Consider the following 15,052-nt stretch of genomic DNA (forward strand, 5'->3'; position numbering starts at 1 on the left):
GTAGTTGAGCATGCAATGTACTCTGCTATTTTAATATGGTGGTCAGGGCTAGTGATATAGCTTGGCCAGGATAGATGTTTGCTAACAAGAGTGACCACCCAAGTTCAATCTCTGAACATGGTAAGAGAGAAACATATCCTACAGATTGTCTGAAATTCCATGTCCATCTATACACACACACACACACACACACACACACAGAGAGAGAGAGAGAGAGTAATATAGTGATTATTAAAAATTACTATTATAGTATTGGTCAATGGCAGTTAGTTGCACAAACCTATAAATAGGTAGAAAGCCAGACTACCTACACTGTAGGTACCACAGAAAATGTGTCAAAAGCATCAAAGTTTAATCCTTCCACAGTGAATTATGCAAACACACTTGATCAACTTCTAATCACTTTACATTATCTAGCTAAAGGATTGCTAAAAGCATCCTCAAAAATATGGTATAAACAGAAAAAGAAACAATTAACAGGATGGAGAGTCAGCTTATAGGATAGGGGAAGAAAGTCTTCCCCAATAGGACTCATGAACTGAACAGACAGTTCTCATAGGATGAAATACAGATGGCCAATAGATGGGTTAAAATGTATTCAAAATACTTAGCCATAAAGGAAACAAAAATTTAAACATTTTTGAGATTCCATCTCACACTAGTGAAAATGAAGTGGAGACAAGATTCCCTGGAAGAATCGTGGGCATATACCCAAAGGAATATCAATCATCCCACAAGGACTCTTGCTCAACTATATTCATAGCAGTGTTATTTGTAATAGTCAGAACCTAGCGACAGGGTGTCTCCCATGATAGGATTTGGTATGACTTGGTCTTATGCATTCTGTAACAACCACTGTAAGTCCATATATTCAGGTGTCCTGCTCTATCCAGGAGACACTGTTTCCTTACAATCATCCATCACCCTTGGCTCTTAAACTTTCTGTTCCCTCTTCCACAATGTTCCCTGAGCTTTGAGGGGAAGTAAGTTGTGTTGTATATGTCCCATTTAGGGGTGAGCATTCTGCTTATTCACTGTACCTTGGCTAGTTTTGGGATTCAGGGGATCAGAGACCAGAACAGCCACTAGGTTAGACATAGAAGTCAGGCAACAGAGACCCCGCCAGCACTGATTCTACTAAGAGGTGAGTCTTTGTTCTCGTAGCCAACACCCCAGTCTCTAGGTTTTGGGCCCAAGGGCACAACCCTGCACCCCTACACCACCATCCTCTGCAACCCCAGTTTCAGGACAGCAGATAGGTATCCTGTGGGCAGGTCAGACTACCACCATCCCCCACCAGACCTTGTAACCCACAAGCTCCACCTCCCCCCAAACCAAGCCACCCTCTGAGACTGCAGCTGCTCACTGAGACAGAGCTCTCTAGCACCGATTGGACTAAGAGAACCTGCCAGTGCCAATTGGCTAAGAGCTGATCCCTGAGACACAGAATCCATCAGCACCGATTGGACCAAGGGCCCTGATTGGACCCATCAGACTAAGAAGGGCTCCCTCAGACACAGACACTGCTTGCACTGAGTGGAGGAAGAGATGGGTAGATCCCAGTGCAAAAATACAGTCAACAACATAAAGACCTATATGACAACATCAGAACCTACTGGTTCTACATCAGCAAGACCTGAACATGTCAGTGCTGAAGAAGCAGAAGAGATCGACCTTAAAAATGATTTTTAAGAACATGATAGGGCTCTTTAAAGAGGAAATGAAAAATTCCCTTAAGAATTGAGGAAAAGACAAACAAACATTTGGAAGAAATAAATAATCCCTTAAAGAAAGCCAAGAAAAAGCAATTAGACAGGTGAAGAAAACAGTTCAAGATTTGAAAACTGAAATAGAAACAATGAAGAAGACACCAACAGAGGGGATGCTAGAAATGGAAATTTTGAGTAGATGAACAGGAACTGCAGATACAAGCATAAGTAGCAGAATACAAGAGATGGAAGAGAGAATCTCTGGCATTGAAGATACAATAGAGGAAATAGATTTGTCAGTCGAAGAAAACACTAAAGCCAACAAAATCATAACACAAAACACCCAGGAAATTTGAGACACCATGAAAAGGCTGAACCAAAGAATAATAGGGGTAATAGAAGGAGAAGAATACCAACTCAAAGGCACAGAAAATATATTCAATGAAACCATAGAAGAAAACTTTGCCAACATAAAGAAGGAAATGCCTATGAAGATACAAGAAGCTTACAGAACACCAAATATACTGGATCCAAAAAAACAAAAAAAAAACAAAACAGTCCCCTTACCACATAATAATCAAACCTCTAAACATATAGAATAAAGAAAAAGCATTAAGAACAGCAAAGGAAAAAGGCCAAGTAACATATGAAGGTAGACCCATCAGAGTAACAACTGACTTCTCAATGGAGACTCTGAAAGTCAGAAGGTCCTGGACAGATGTTATGCAGACACTAAGAGACCATGGATGGCCAAGGAACAAAATTAGAACTTCTGTTTACCATTGTTTATGATGGTCTGTATTTCATTAATTCATAAAAGAATAAAAAGTTAGTTGCAAAAAAAGAGAGAGAGAGAGAGAGAGACCATGGATGCCAACCCAGACTACTATATCCAGCAAATCTCTCAATTACCATAAATGGAATAAACAAAATATTCCATGATAAAACCATATTTAAAGAATACTTATCACTCTAGGACCCAGTTGACTCTGCCGCAGTTGATGGCCAGCAGGGAAAACTTCTGCAGGAAGCCCCACCACCACCAAAACCCCCCATCAGACCCAGCAATCTACAAGTTCCACATCCTACCCCAATACCCATCCATCTGTGACACCAGTAACTTCCTGAGACATAGAAACCAAGCCTCCAGTTCTGATTGGACCAAGAGGTGAGTGACTCTTCTCCTACCCAGAGAGTCCTGCCTCCAGGACCCAAGCCCTGGGAAACATCCAGTCCCCAGAAACCCCCACCCAACTCTGCCCCAGTTGCCAGCCAGCAGGGAAAACTCCTGCAGGAAGGCCCTCCCAAAAAACACCCTCCATCAGACCCTGCAATCTACAAGTTCCATGCCCTACCCCAATACCCATATGACTGTGACCCCAGTTACTTCCTGAGACACAGAAACTAAATTGCCAGCTCTAGGTGGACCAAGAGTGACTTTCTCAGACAGAATCTTGCAGCGCTCATTGGACCAAGAGAGGTTTCCTGAGACACAGAATCTGTCAGCTCTGACTGGACCAAGAGCCCTAATAAGACCAAGAGCAGTTCTCTGAGTCACAGATTCAGCTAGCTTGGATTGTACCAAGAGCATCTCCCATAAAAACAGAATCTCCCAGCTTCAAATAGATCGAGAGCTAAGACTGGACCCAGAGAGACCCCCGGAGACACAGACACAGTAAACACAGACTAGACCAATAGCACCTCGCTCAGACATAGGCACCTCTTACACCTATTGGAGGGAAGAGATGGGTAAATACCAGTGCAAAAATGCATACAACAACATAAAGAGCAATATGGCATCACCAGAACCTAACCCTTCTACAACAGCAAGACCTGAACATCACAATGTAGAAGCAGAAGAAAGCGACCTTAAAAATAACTTCATGAAGATGCTAGAGGCCTTTAAAAAGCAAATGAAAAATTTCTTTAAAGAAATTGAGGAAAAGACAAACAAAAAGTGGGGGGGAAAGATCAATAAATCCCTTAAAGAAGCCAAGAAAACCATGAAAAAGCAATTAAATGTGTGAGGGAAACAGTTCAAGACTTGAAAAGTGAAATAGAAACAATGAAGAAGACACAAACAGAGGGAATACTAGAAATAGAAAATCTGATTAAATGAACAGGAAACACAGATGCAAGCATAACCAACAGAATACAAAAGATGGAAGAGAGAATCTCTGGTGTAGAGGATACAATAGAGGAAATAGATTCTTCAGTCAAAGAAAATACCAAAGCCAAAAAAATCCTAACACAAAATGTCCAGGAAATCTGGGACACCATGAAAAGGCTAAACCTAAGAATAATAGGGATAGAAGAAGGAGAATACCAACTCAAAGGCACAGAAAATAATTTTAACAAAATCATAGAAGAAAACTTCCCCAACATAAAAAAGGTAATACCTGTGAAGATACAAGAAGCCTATAGAATACCAAAAAGACTAGCCGCCCCCAAAAAAGTCCCCTCGCCACATAATATTCAAACCATTAAACATACAGAATCAAGAAAGAATATTAAGAACAGCAAAGGAAAAAGGCCAATTACTTATAAAGGCATACCCATCAGAATAACATCTGACTTCTCAATGGAGACTTTGAAAGCCATAAGAACCAGGACAGATGTAATACAGACACTAAGAGACCATGGATGCCAGCCTAGATTAATATACCTAGCAAAATTTTCAATCACCATAGATGGAGTGAACAAGACATTCCAAGACAAAACCAGATTTAAACAATATCTATCCATAAATCCAGCCCTGCAGAAGGCAATAGAAGAAAAATTCAAACCTAAGGAAGTCAGATACACCCATGAAAACACAGGAAATAAATAACCCCAGAGCAGTAAATCCCAAAACAGAAATGCACACACACTAACACCAAAAGATAACAGGAATTAACAGTCATTGGTCATTAATATCCCTTAATATAACTGGACTTAATCCACCTATAAAAAGACACAGGCTGACAGAATGAATATGAAAGCAGGACCCATCTTTCTGATGCACACAAGAAACACCTCAACTTCAAAGACAGACAGTACCTCAGAGTGAAAGACTGGGAAAAGTCTTTCCAATCAAATAGCAAACAATTAAGGCAAGACAACATCCATTTTGACTGAACAGGTGAGTTCTGACACCACATTCTAGAGGACCATCCGCCCCTCACCATTGTGTGGGCTCCCACTTCCCACTCAGCTGCCTCCAGCAGGTGGGAAGGCAAAGCTCACATCCTGGTCCTTCTGAAGCTGCTCCTCTGAGCTCTCTGCTTCCCACTGTCTTCATAACTCACTCATGGGCACTCTCCACTCACTGTGCCACTGGCCACACCCTAACACAGCTCTGGTTAGCAGCTGTCGGAGGAGGCTGTCTCTCTCCTCATGCCTCTCTTCCCTTGATCCCTGCACTGCTCAGCACCAGCCTTGAGCCTTTCGGGTTCAAGCATTGTTGGCAACAGTTGGGAGAACTAATGGATCACAATATACCAGAGGGGAACTTAAACTAGTTGCTAATAATAGGATTATTTGAGTCCCTCCTGCAGAAGTCTTCCAGCTCACACCCACATGCTCAGCCTTCAACTTTTCCAAACACTTCCCTTCTTGAAATCTCCTCTGGCTACTCCCATGTTCAGACACATAACAAGCAAACAGCATCTGGTTGCTGCCTTGAGGACCAGCCTCCAGCAGCACAGGGCTTGATGGGGAGCCTTCAGATCCAGGAGACCTGGACTTTTTATCTGCTAGAGATAAAACACACACACACAAACACACACACATACACACACACACACACACACACACAGAGAGAGAGAGAGAGAGAGAGAGAGAGAGAGAGAGAGAGAGAGAGAGAGAGAGGATCTATCATCTCTCTCAGTTCTTCATTTCTTTTCTTACCTCTATCCATAAATGTCCCTTGGGTCTCTCTTGATGTCTTCATTCTGACTAACTTGATTTTTTCCCTTACAGCTTATAATACCCCAGCAAAATCTTTCAGGCAATATAAAAATTACAATGTGGTTACATTCTATTATTCAAGTGAATGATCACAATAAATAAGGTAAAAACATGCTTTTCATCTCCCTTACATGATTAAACCAAGTCATCCCAAGAACCCACATGCATTCACCTCTAAGTAACTCGTTATAGATTAACAGAGTGTAAGCAATCAGGGTATTTTCTCAGCCAGTTCGTTTACTGGCAGGCTGCATTTTGCAGTTACAAAGAAAGGACCAATCATTTTATTATTTGTCTCAAAAGATAATCTTAAAATAAATCTTAGAAGAACCACAAATCTAAATTTTTATATTTGAAAAACAATCAATCATCTCAATTTTAAATCCTCAAGGTGCATTCAGCAACAGGTTTTTGGTTTTTTGTTTTATATTGGGAAACTGAGGGCAGAAACGGGCATAAGGAATTAATCACCATCTTTGATCACCAACCAATCCAATAAATGTAACCAATTATTACATCAGCTAGTAATAATTGGGCTAATTTGTTTTTGTTCCCCTAATTTAACGAGTCCATCACTCAACTATGCGCCTTTCTAAACTTTAGATTAGTTTCCTAGGGTTTTCTACCACAAAGCTATTCATAAAAACATCACAATCTAACCTTAAATTATTTTTTAAGGCTTTGTTTCAGCTATGATGCACTCTGAAACCTGTGAACGCATCTCCCAACATTAATATTAGAAGAATTTAAGCTAGCTGGGCTTTTGGAACTCAATAGCTTTAATTAATTATTAACCTAAGCCACAGTCTATAAGGTTCCTCAATAGAAACTCATGTGTTCTAGCTGTGAGACATTTCCTTGTTCTGTTTTTTATACTCTGCGGCTTCTGCTTTATAAGAGGCACAGGCAAAATTATATCCTTCCTTTACCTATGTTAATTTTCCCACTAAACTAACTTCTATCATAATCACTTACTATATTTAATAAAACTGCTCAATCATCAAAATCTTATTTAAACTAACACTATTATTATATAAAATAATTGCTTAGGAGGAAATGATCTCCATAATAATCCACAGGTAAAACTTGACTCTCTGAGGACAACTGTCCAGTAGATCCGGATATTACCAAGAGATGATCACACTGCATTAAGGGCAGTGGGGACTCCCCAGGCCCATTCACACCATGCCAGACACCAGAGGAAGATGGCAGCAGCAAAGGTGGAAATGCACAGCAGTAGCAAGAGACGTTCTGGGGCTGAGGTTCTCAGGGCTATGCCTATCCCAGATTCACCATGAGCATTGTGATTCCTGGTGAGTCGGCTTCCTGGACCTTAACTGTCAGCTGCTGCTCCTCTGACACGGCCACGGGCACACATGCATGCAGTACACACACACACACACACACACACACACACACACACACACACACACACACTTAGTTTGTGTTTTTCTTGTTTCTAGATTTTCTCTTGCTCTTCTATCCAAACACCCTGAAAACCGAGAATTCACACTATTATCCCATTTTAATGTAATGCCATCATGGCTCTCAATTCTCACCCAAATTTCAGCATTTCTACCTACTTCTGTGAGTGGAAAATCTGTGATCATTATATCTATGGAATGCTCTCAAGTGACAATCTCTTGGATGCTGCCCATCACCCTCCCATGTCTAAGCTGCCTGTCTCTCCAGGATGGGCTCCAGCCCTCAGGTCAAGCCTGTGTGCCCTGCACTGATACCTTCCTCCCTTTAGCAGAACCAGACACCTTGCTGGAGTTCTCACACCATGGCTGAGGAACCTCCTTCACCGGTCTTCTGTGCTGAGTCCTGGTGCAAATCCCTGAGAAACCTCCCCTTACCCCTGAGGCTTTACACTCCACTAGGTCACCTCCATGTGCAGAAGCCCTCATCCCCCTGGAAGGTACTGAGTGGCCACACAGAGCTATCCCACCAGGTAGACCGCATCCTTACCTTGCCAGTCTCTGAAACCCATACCAGCTCTGCCTTCTGCACAGACACTCTCCTAGGCCTCTGACCACTACACCCAATGCCAGGAAATCCACAACCAGGCAAGGATGCTCTCCTTACTCTACTAGACACTAAGGTCCTACACTGATGTCTATAATAGAGACACTTTTTACCCATGTCTGGTCTACCCCTTGCAAGGAAGATCCTTTCAACGCTCTGTCTCTGAATCCAATCCAGTATGGAGCAAAGACTATGAACAGGTGCCCTCCTCACTATGCCTGGTGCCCTCCTCCCCATGCATCGGTACCGTATTCACAATACACAGGTGCCCTACTCATGATACATGGGTGCATTACTCACCATGAGAGGGCACATGTGCACTCCCCAAGCTACACAGGTGCCCTTCTCACTATGCTTCGGTGCCCTCCTCATCCTACACTGGGGTCCTCCTCACCATTTATGGATGTCTTCCCCGTCCTGTATGGGTGCCCTCCATACCAAGCGTGAGTGCCCTCCACTACATGCACGGTTACCCTGCTCACCATGCATAGGTGCCTTCCTCATTCTACACAGGTGCACTCCTCACACTGCACAGGTGCACTCCTCACTCTACACAGGTGCACTCATCACTATACACAGGTGCACTCATCACTATACACAGGTGCACTCCTCACTCTACACAGGTGCACTCATCACTATACACAGGTGCACTCCTCACTCTACACAGGTGCACTCCTCACACTGCACAGGTGCACTCCTCACTCTACACAGGTGCACTCATCACTATACACAGGTGCACTCCTCACTATACACAGGTGCCCTCCTCACTATACACAGGTGCACTCCTCACACTGCACAGGTGCCCTCCTCACTCTACACAGGTGCACTCCTCACTCTACACAGGTGCACTCCTCACTATACACAGGTGCACTCCTCACACTGCACAGGTGCACTCCTCACTCTACACAGGTGCACTCCTCACTCTACACAGGTGCACTCCTCACTATACACAGGTGCACTCCTCACACTGCACAGGTGCACTCCTCACTATACACAGGTGCACTCCTCACTCTACACAGGTGCACTCCTCATTCTACACAGGTGCACTCCTCACACTGCACAGGTGCACTCCTCACTCTACACAGGTGCACTCCTCATTCTACACAGGTGCACTCCTCACACTGCACAGGTGCACTCCTCACTATACACAGGTGCACTCCTCACTATACACAGGTGCCCTCCTCACTATACACAGGTGCACTCCTCACTCTGCACAGGTGCACTCCTCACTCTACACAGGTGCACTCCTCACTCTGCACAGGTGCACTCCTCACTCTACACAGGTGCACTCCTCACTATACACAGGTGCACTCCTCACTATACACAGGTGCACTCCTCACTATACACATGTGCACACCTCACTCTACACAGGTGCTCTCCTCACTATACACAGGTGCACTCCTCACTATACACAGGTGCACTCCTCACTATACACAGGTGCACTCCTCACTATACACATGTGCACACCTCACTCTACACAGGTGCTCTCCTCACTATACACAGGTGCACTCCTCACTATACACAGGTGCACACCTCACTATACACAGGTGCACTCCTCACTCTGCACAGGTGCACACCTCACTCTACACAGGTGCACTCCTCCCTATACACAGGTGCACTCCTCACTATACACAGTTGCACTCCTCATGCTGCACAGGTGCCCTCCTCACTCTACACATGTGCACACCTCACTCTACACAGGTGCACTCCTCACTATACACAGGTGCACTCCTCACTCTGCACAGGTGCCCTCCTCACTCTACACAGGTGCACTCCTCACTCTACACAGGTGGCCTCCTCACTATACACAGGTGCTCTCCTCACTATACACAGGTGCACTCCTCACTATACACAGGTGTTCTCCTCACTATACGCAGGTGCACTCCTCACTCTACAAAGGTGCACTCCTCACTCTACACAGGTGCACTCCTCATTCTACACAGGTGCCCTCCTAATCCATCCAAATTCCCAGTTCCTCCATCAGGACCCTCTCCTCTCCTATTTGCAGGTCTGACTCCCCACAGGAAGTGACCTAATGAGTTCATACTGTCCTCACCTTGCTGGAACACAGATTCCCTACAAGTGACCATTCCATAGCATAGCTGCCCCCTCACATCTCAGACTCTGATATCTCACAGCAGACTGCTGCTTGGAGACTCTCTACTGAATCCAGACACTTTCTCACCAACATGCTGACATTTCCCTCACTGCTTGGGCTCCAGTTCTGCTGTCAGGCCAGCCCTCAGAATGGTCACCCAGACCCTGGATAAGACCATTGCTGCCCCACACCTGACTCTTCCACAGACACCTGCCTTGCCCTCCCTACACCATTCTTTATTCAGTAAGTTACTAAGTAACTGAGGTGCTGCAAGGAAAGAAACCAGATATGACAAAATATAAAGTCATGTGTAATTATTAAAATATTGACTAATTCCATAGTGATAAAAATGCATACACAGCACTTCACTCCACTCAGAGATGCTCAGGGTTTCACCCTCTCACCAAAATATATTTCTAAAGTTATCATATCCCACATACACTAAAATAAGTCATACACACTATTTAAGTGACTTCCAACAACAAATATTTGGCATTTGTGCATGTCCTAAGATTCTGTCTATGGGTCACTGTAATTCTGTTCAGCTTCTTTCCACATTTATTATTTGGGAGCCAGGATCATAGAGTATAGCACCTTCTTGTAAACTGAATGTGTAGTAGACTCCCATATTTAGAGAATCCGATTCATTCTCATTTTATGGGCCAATGAAATTCAGCTGGACACACCAGGCAATTGTGGATGAAAGCATGCTCTATATAAAGGAAGATGAATCAAAGGTGTTGAAACAGCCCTTTTTTAGAGGAGTTTGAAAGCTTTGGGACAAGCATAGCATCTACACCTAACCCCTTTCCTGTTTGTTCAGGAGATGTTTTGTTTGGGGTTTCAAAATGGACCATTAGTCCCATCAGTAAAAAGAGGTAATATTGCAACACAAGCATGAAATATTCAAAATTGCTGGAGAGATGTCTCAGTGGTTAAGAACACTGGCTGCTCATCCAAAGTTCCTGAGTTCAATTCCCAGGAACCACATAGTGGCTCACAGCCATCTCTTGTGGGATCTGATGCCCTGTTGTGGCAGGAAGTCATACATGTAGATAAAGCACTTCACATATATAAATAAAATTGTCAAACTTGTGCTTTACTTATCTCTGTTATTGAACTAAATTAGTGTCATATGGGTTTAGTGTTGGGTGTCTGTCATGTACATCATGGGGTCTGTCAGGAAGCAGTGTGGGAGTGCCTGGGACAGTGATGGTGCACATTCTCCTGTTCACCTACATCTGCAGTCATATCATTTTACACCTGACCTTTCAAATAAAGACTTTCTCTGAACTTCTAACCCAGCCACGGGAGGTAACCTCTTTAGTTCTTTGGAATCCTGGAGCTATTGAGAAATCTATTTTACCATGGTAGGCCATGAATCCTTATGCTGCTTAGTTCTTTCATAGCTCATGCTAACAAGATGATTCATGGTGGGAGCTCACTATTTCAGAAACACTGATCATGTGATTAAAGTGTGAAGCCTTTGAGCCCTGAGATGCTCACCCTGGCAGGGAAGTGATGCTGAAGACTGAGTTCACTCTCTTATCAACCAAACACTCACACCTATATAATGAACCCTGACAAATCTCTGAACATCAGAGCTCAGATGAGTGCCCCCTGGTTGGTCTATTCTGTATACTGCCACTCATTAACATTCTGGGAAGGAGATGCATCCATGGGGTCCCTGGAAGTTCCCCTTTATGGGTCCCTCCCTGACCTCACCTGATGTGTCCCTCACTTTAGTTCTGCTTTGTATCTTTCTACATAAAAAATTATAATTCTATAGGGCAGAATCACTAGTTCAGGGTGTCATCCTAGCAGCTCATAAATCTGCAGTTATGGGATCCTGGGACTCTGCAGACAGTTGACTTGAAGCAATGACATCCTTGGGAACTCCTGAACTTGAAGCTCGAGTCTGAAATGAGGACAGTCATGTGGAGGCATGGCCTGAACTTGTAGAATAATTTAATTAGTAAATCAAATATTTTTGGCTATGGATAACCAGTACAGTCATAAGAAACATTTCGGGGATGGCTGAGAAAATACAAGCAATATCACGTACCATATCAGAAAAGAGTTGTTAAATTTTATAAGAGTTATAGTGGTATTGTTTTCTTGTGCACTGAATATTTCAGATGATATATACTAATATATTGCCTGAAATGTTATGTATCAAACTAACTCTCAGGGCCCTATCAAGTAGCATGTGCATATATATATATATATATATATATATATATATATATATATATGTGTGTGCATATATATATAGTTATAGATATATAGTTATATATATAGTTATCAAAATGTCATCAAAACAATTTATGATACTATCCAATAAACTTTAGTTTCAAAATACTCTTAGGAAGAAGTTGAAAAGGCCTCCAAAGTGTTAAGCAGCATTCAGTCTTCCATGGTACATGTGGCTCCCCTTAATGTCCATCCACAGGGCAGAGGCTGTCCTTAATACAACAGGAACAAGGTAGAGCACCAAGAACAACAGGCGGTGCCAGTAGAAGGTTGGCTATCATCTTCTTAGACTTGCTGTTGAGGAAGGTCACCCAGCCCAGGATCAGCCACCATTAGAGGCCCACATCAGCCTCACGTCACCCATAGCACCTGACACACTAGCCATGGGGATCAAGTTCCTTAAAGGTTCCTGGTACAGCAGTTATTGTGGGGCATGAGAAAATGCTGATGGAAGGGCACAAACTGCCAGAGAAAATGTGAGTAAGAACTGAGGATCAAAGTGACAATAAATAATAATGTCACCCAGTCTGTCTGAATTTTCTTAAGAAGATCTTAAATGTTCTAACACCACACACACACACAAAACAGACAACAATGTTAGGTAATAGAGGGTGCTGCTCACCTGATTGTGGTAGCCATTGCATAATACATTTCCATATCAAGTCAAGACAGTGCAATGTAAATATATATAATTTATTTTTCAATTATATATCATTAATCTAAAGAGAGAGGACTAAGGAGAGAGAAGTTAGGGGAGGGACCACACCATACAATTCTACCATCAAATAAGACTTTAGGAATCTAAGAATGGACAGAGAAGCTAGTGTGCTTAAACATATACACAAAGGGATCCTGTAGAGTCTTGAGTCTCTGGCATAAGGGAAATCTCATTATGTAAAGAGCTAAGGATTAATAAATAAGTATATGGGCACCAGCATTATCATATGGATAACTGTTGATGCCTGCCTAAATTTCTATGGTCATCTCTTCCATAAGAATATCTTTGCAGGTATCTATTTAATGCTGGATAAAAATGCAATCCATGTTCATGGAAAAAACTTGATTCATAAATATATTTTCTTCATCTGACAAACTGACTTCCGTATACAACTGCAAGGGATGTCATTCCAGCCCCAACTAGAAGAAGGATGATGTATTACAACACATTCTTCATTGTCATTCTTATTGTTGGGTTGCCCTGGGTGCCAGAACCTGAAAGGGAGAAAAGGGCATCAGGGCATTTCCCAGAGTGATGCTGGGAAAGAGAAAACAAGCATGAGGATGTGGTGGGAATTTGTGGAAATCAGATTCAGGTGTGTACAAATCAACCATTCTCCTCCACCCATGTCTGACGTGTCCTTGGAAAACAGGGCCACCGCACTCAATATTCTCTTAGCTTGTTACTTACCTGTTCTCCCAGAACACATCTCAGATGCTACTTTATTCTACTTCATCCCTAGTTCTTGGTACCCAGGGATTGTCATTCCATGTGCTTACTCACATGAAGAACAGGTCTCTCCTTATTCTTGTGTTTTAATACAGGGTTTTATTTAATTTTACAATAGTTATTTTAGAGACTGAAAAGATGTTTAAAATATCTAGATAATCTACTTATTTCTAATATCTAGGACAGGTAATTTAACATCCTCGATTCCTACTTTTCTTCTCTCAAGACTGAGAATGAGAATAACTTTACTACCTATATCTCACAACAGAAATAAGGATAGAATATGGGAACAAACTATGACATTGGAGTTTTAAATAATTATATAAATACAACACATAACAATATCAGAATGCTGGCTTTTGATTTATGAGAAATAATCAGTTATGATCTTGACATTAATTTTATTATAATGCTATAAAGAAGAGCTGGGGAGATGACTCAGGAATTAAAATTGCTTGTGCTTTTGCAGGAAGCGTGAGAGTTCTGTTCCCAGCACACATACTGACACAGTAACACCACCTGTGACCTCAGCTCTGGAGAATTCAACAACCTCTCCTGGGCTCCATGGGCAACACATACACATGGCACACCCTCAAGAGAGACACAGATATACACACAAATAATAATAAATTAAATCCTATTGTTAAATATAGATAGAGACTGAAAGCATAATGAAACCCACCATGGTGTAGCACCTTGGTTAGGTGCCCTGGATACTTATCATCCTACACTCTTCAAACTCAATTTCCTCATCTCTCCTGGAGTATCAGTGACATGTGTCTCACAGGACTCCTTGATGAGGAAATGGGGATAAAGTAACTCCATCCCCAGCACTCACACCAGGAGTGAGCTGTTTTAGTTTCATAACCAACAGCTGGAACACCCTAAAGTCTTCTCCTGCTACAGGACCCAGGACTCCTCTAGGTAACTCTGGACTCACGTGGCACTTTCATTGTATGGTATCTGATCAACCCAGCGCCACTGTCGGTGACCTGGATCTGAAAGCCCAATATAATAAGCAGCTTTAGGATCCGGGATCTTGGTGATGAAATCCTAAAAGGAAAAAGAGATAAAGTATTCAGCCTGGATGCAGTGATTCCTTTTCAATTTTAGAATTTTCATTAGATCTTTTAAAAGTTATTTTAACTATACAAAATTATAGGTTCAATATGATGCACATATGGAAATATATAATAATCAAATCCTATTCATCTCTCCAGGTCCATCAACAGTTTTCAAATTATAGACTAAACTCACTAAGTATACATTTTAGAGGTACACTGTGATATTTTGACTGACTTTTTTCTGGTCACACACAGATGAGAAGACAAAGAAAGGATCAAGGAATAGAAGAGCCACCCCACCCCCAGGAGTGCCATCTTCTCTGGCTGACCAGGACACAAAGTCATCACTCAGAGGCCTGATTTCCATGACACTGGAAACAATCTCTGTCCATGATCATAATGAATTCTCATCTCAGACTCACTCCCCTCTTTTCTTCCCCAACACCATTCTTGAAAGTTGTGCATGAGAGAATTTAGCAGATTAAATCATTCTCCATTCATAACC

At 42.4% G+C, this 15,052-nt stretch overlaps 1 protein-coding gene across 3 annotated transcripts in view; it reads right to left on the reverse strand.

The window, feature by feature from the left end:
• The window catches only part of LOC114706470 (C-type lectin domain family 4 member A-like), a 31,264-nt gene that overhangs the window by 10,624 nt on the left and 5,588 nt on the right, over positions 1-15,052 (reverse strand). For 2 of the 3 annotated variants that reach the window (XM_037204158.1, XM_037204156.1), the window contains 2 exons: positions 14,424-14,536; positions 12,709-13,248 (listed from right to left, as the gene is read on the reverse strand). The exons of the other annotated variant lie outside the window; for it this stretch is intronic. In XM_037204158.1, coding sequence (XP_037060053.1) covers positions 13,101-13,248; positions 14,424-14,536 — 261 coding nt within the window. In that variant the 3' untranslated portion in view covers positions 12,709-13,100. Of the gene's footprint in view, positions 1-12,708; positions 13,249-14,423; positions 14,537-15,052 lie in introns of those variants that run through there. 3 annotated transcript variants of the gene reach the window in all.

This window comes from Peromyscus leucopus, chromosome 3 (assembly GCF_004664715.2).
Source record: "Peromyscus leucopus breed LL Stock chromosome 3, UCI_PerLeu_2.1, whole genome shotgun sequence".
Taxonomy (NCBI): Eukaryota; Metazoa; Chordata; class Mammalia; order Rodentia; family Cricetidae; genus Peromyscus; species Peromyscus leucopus.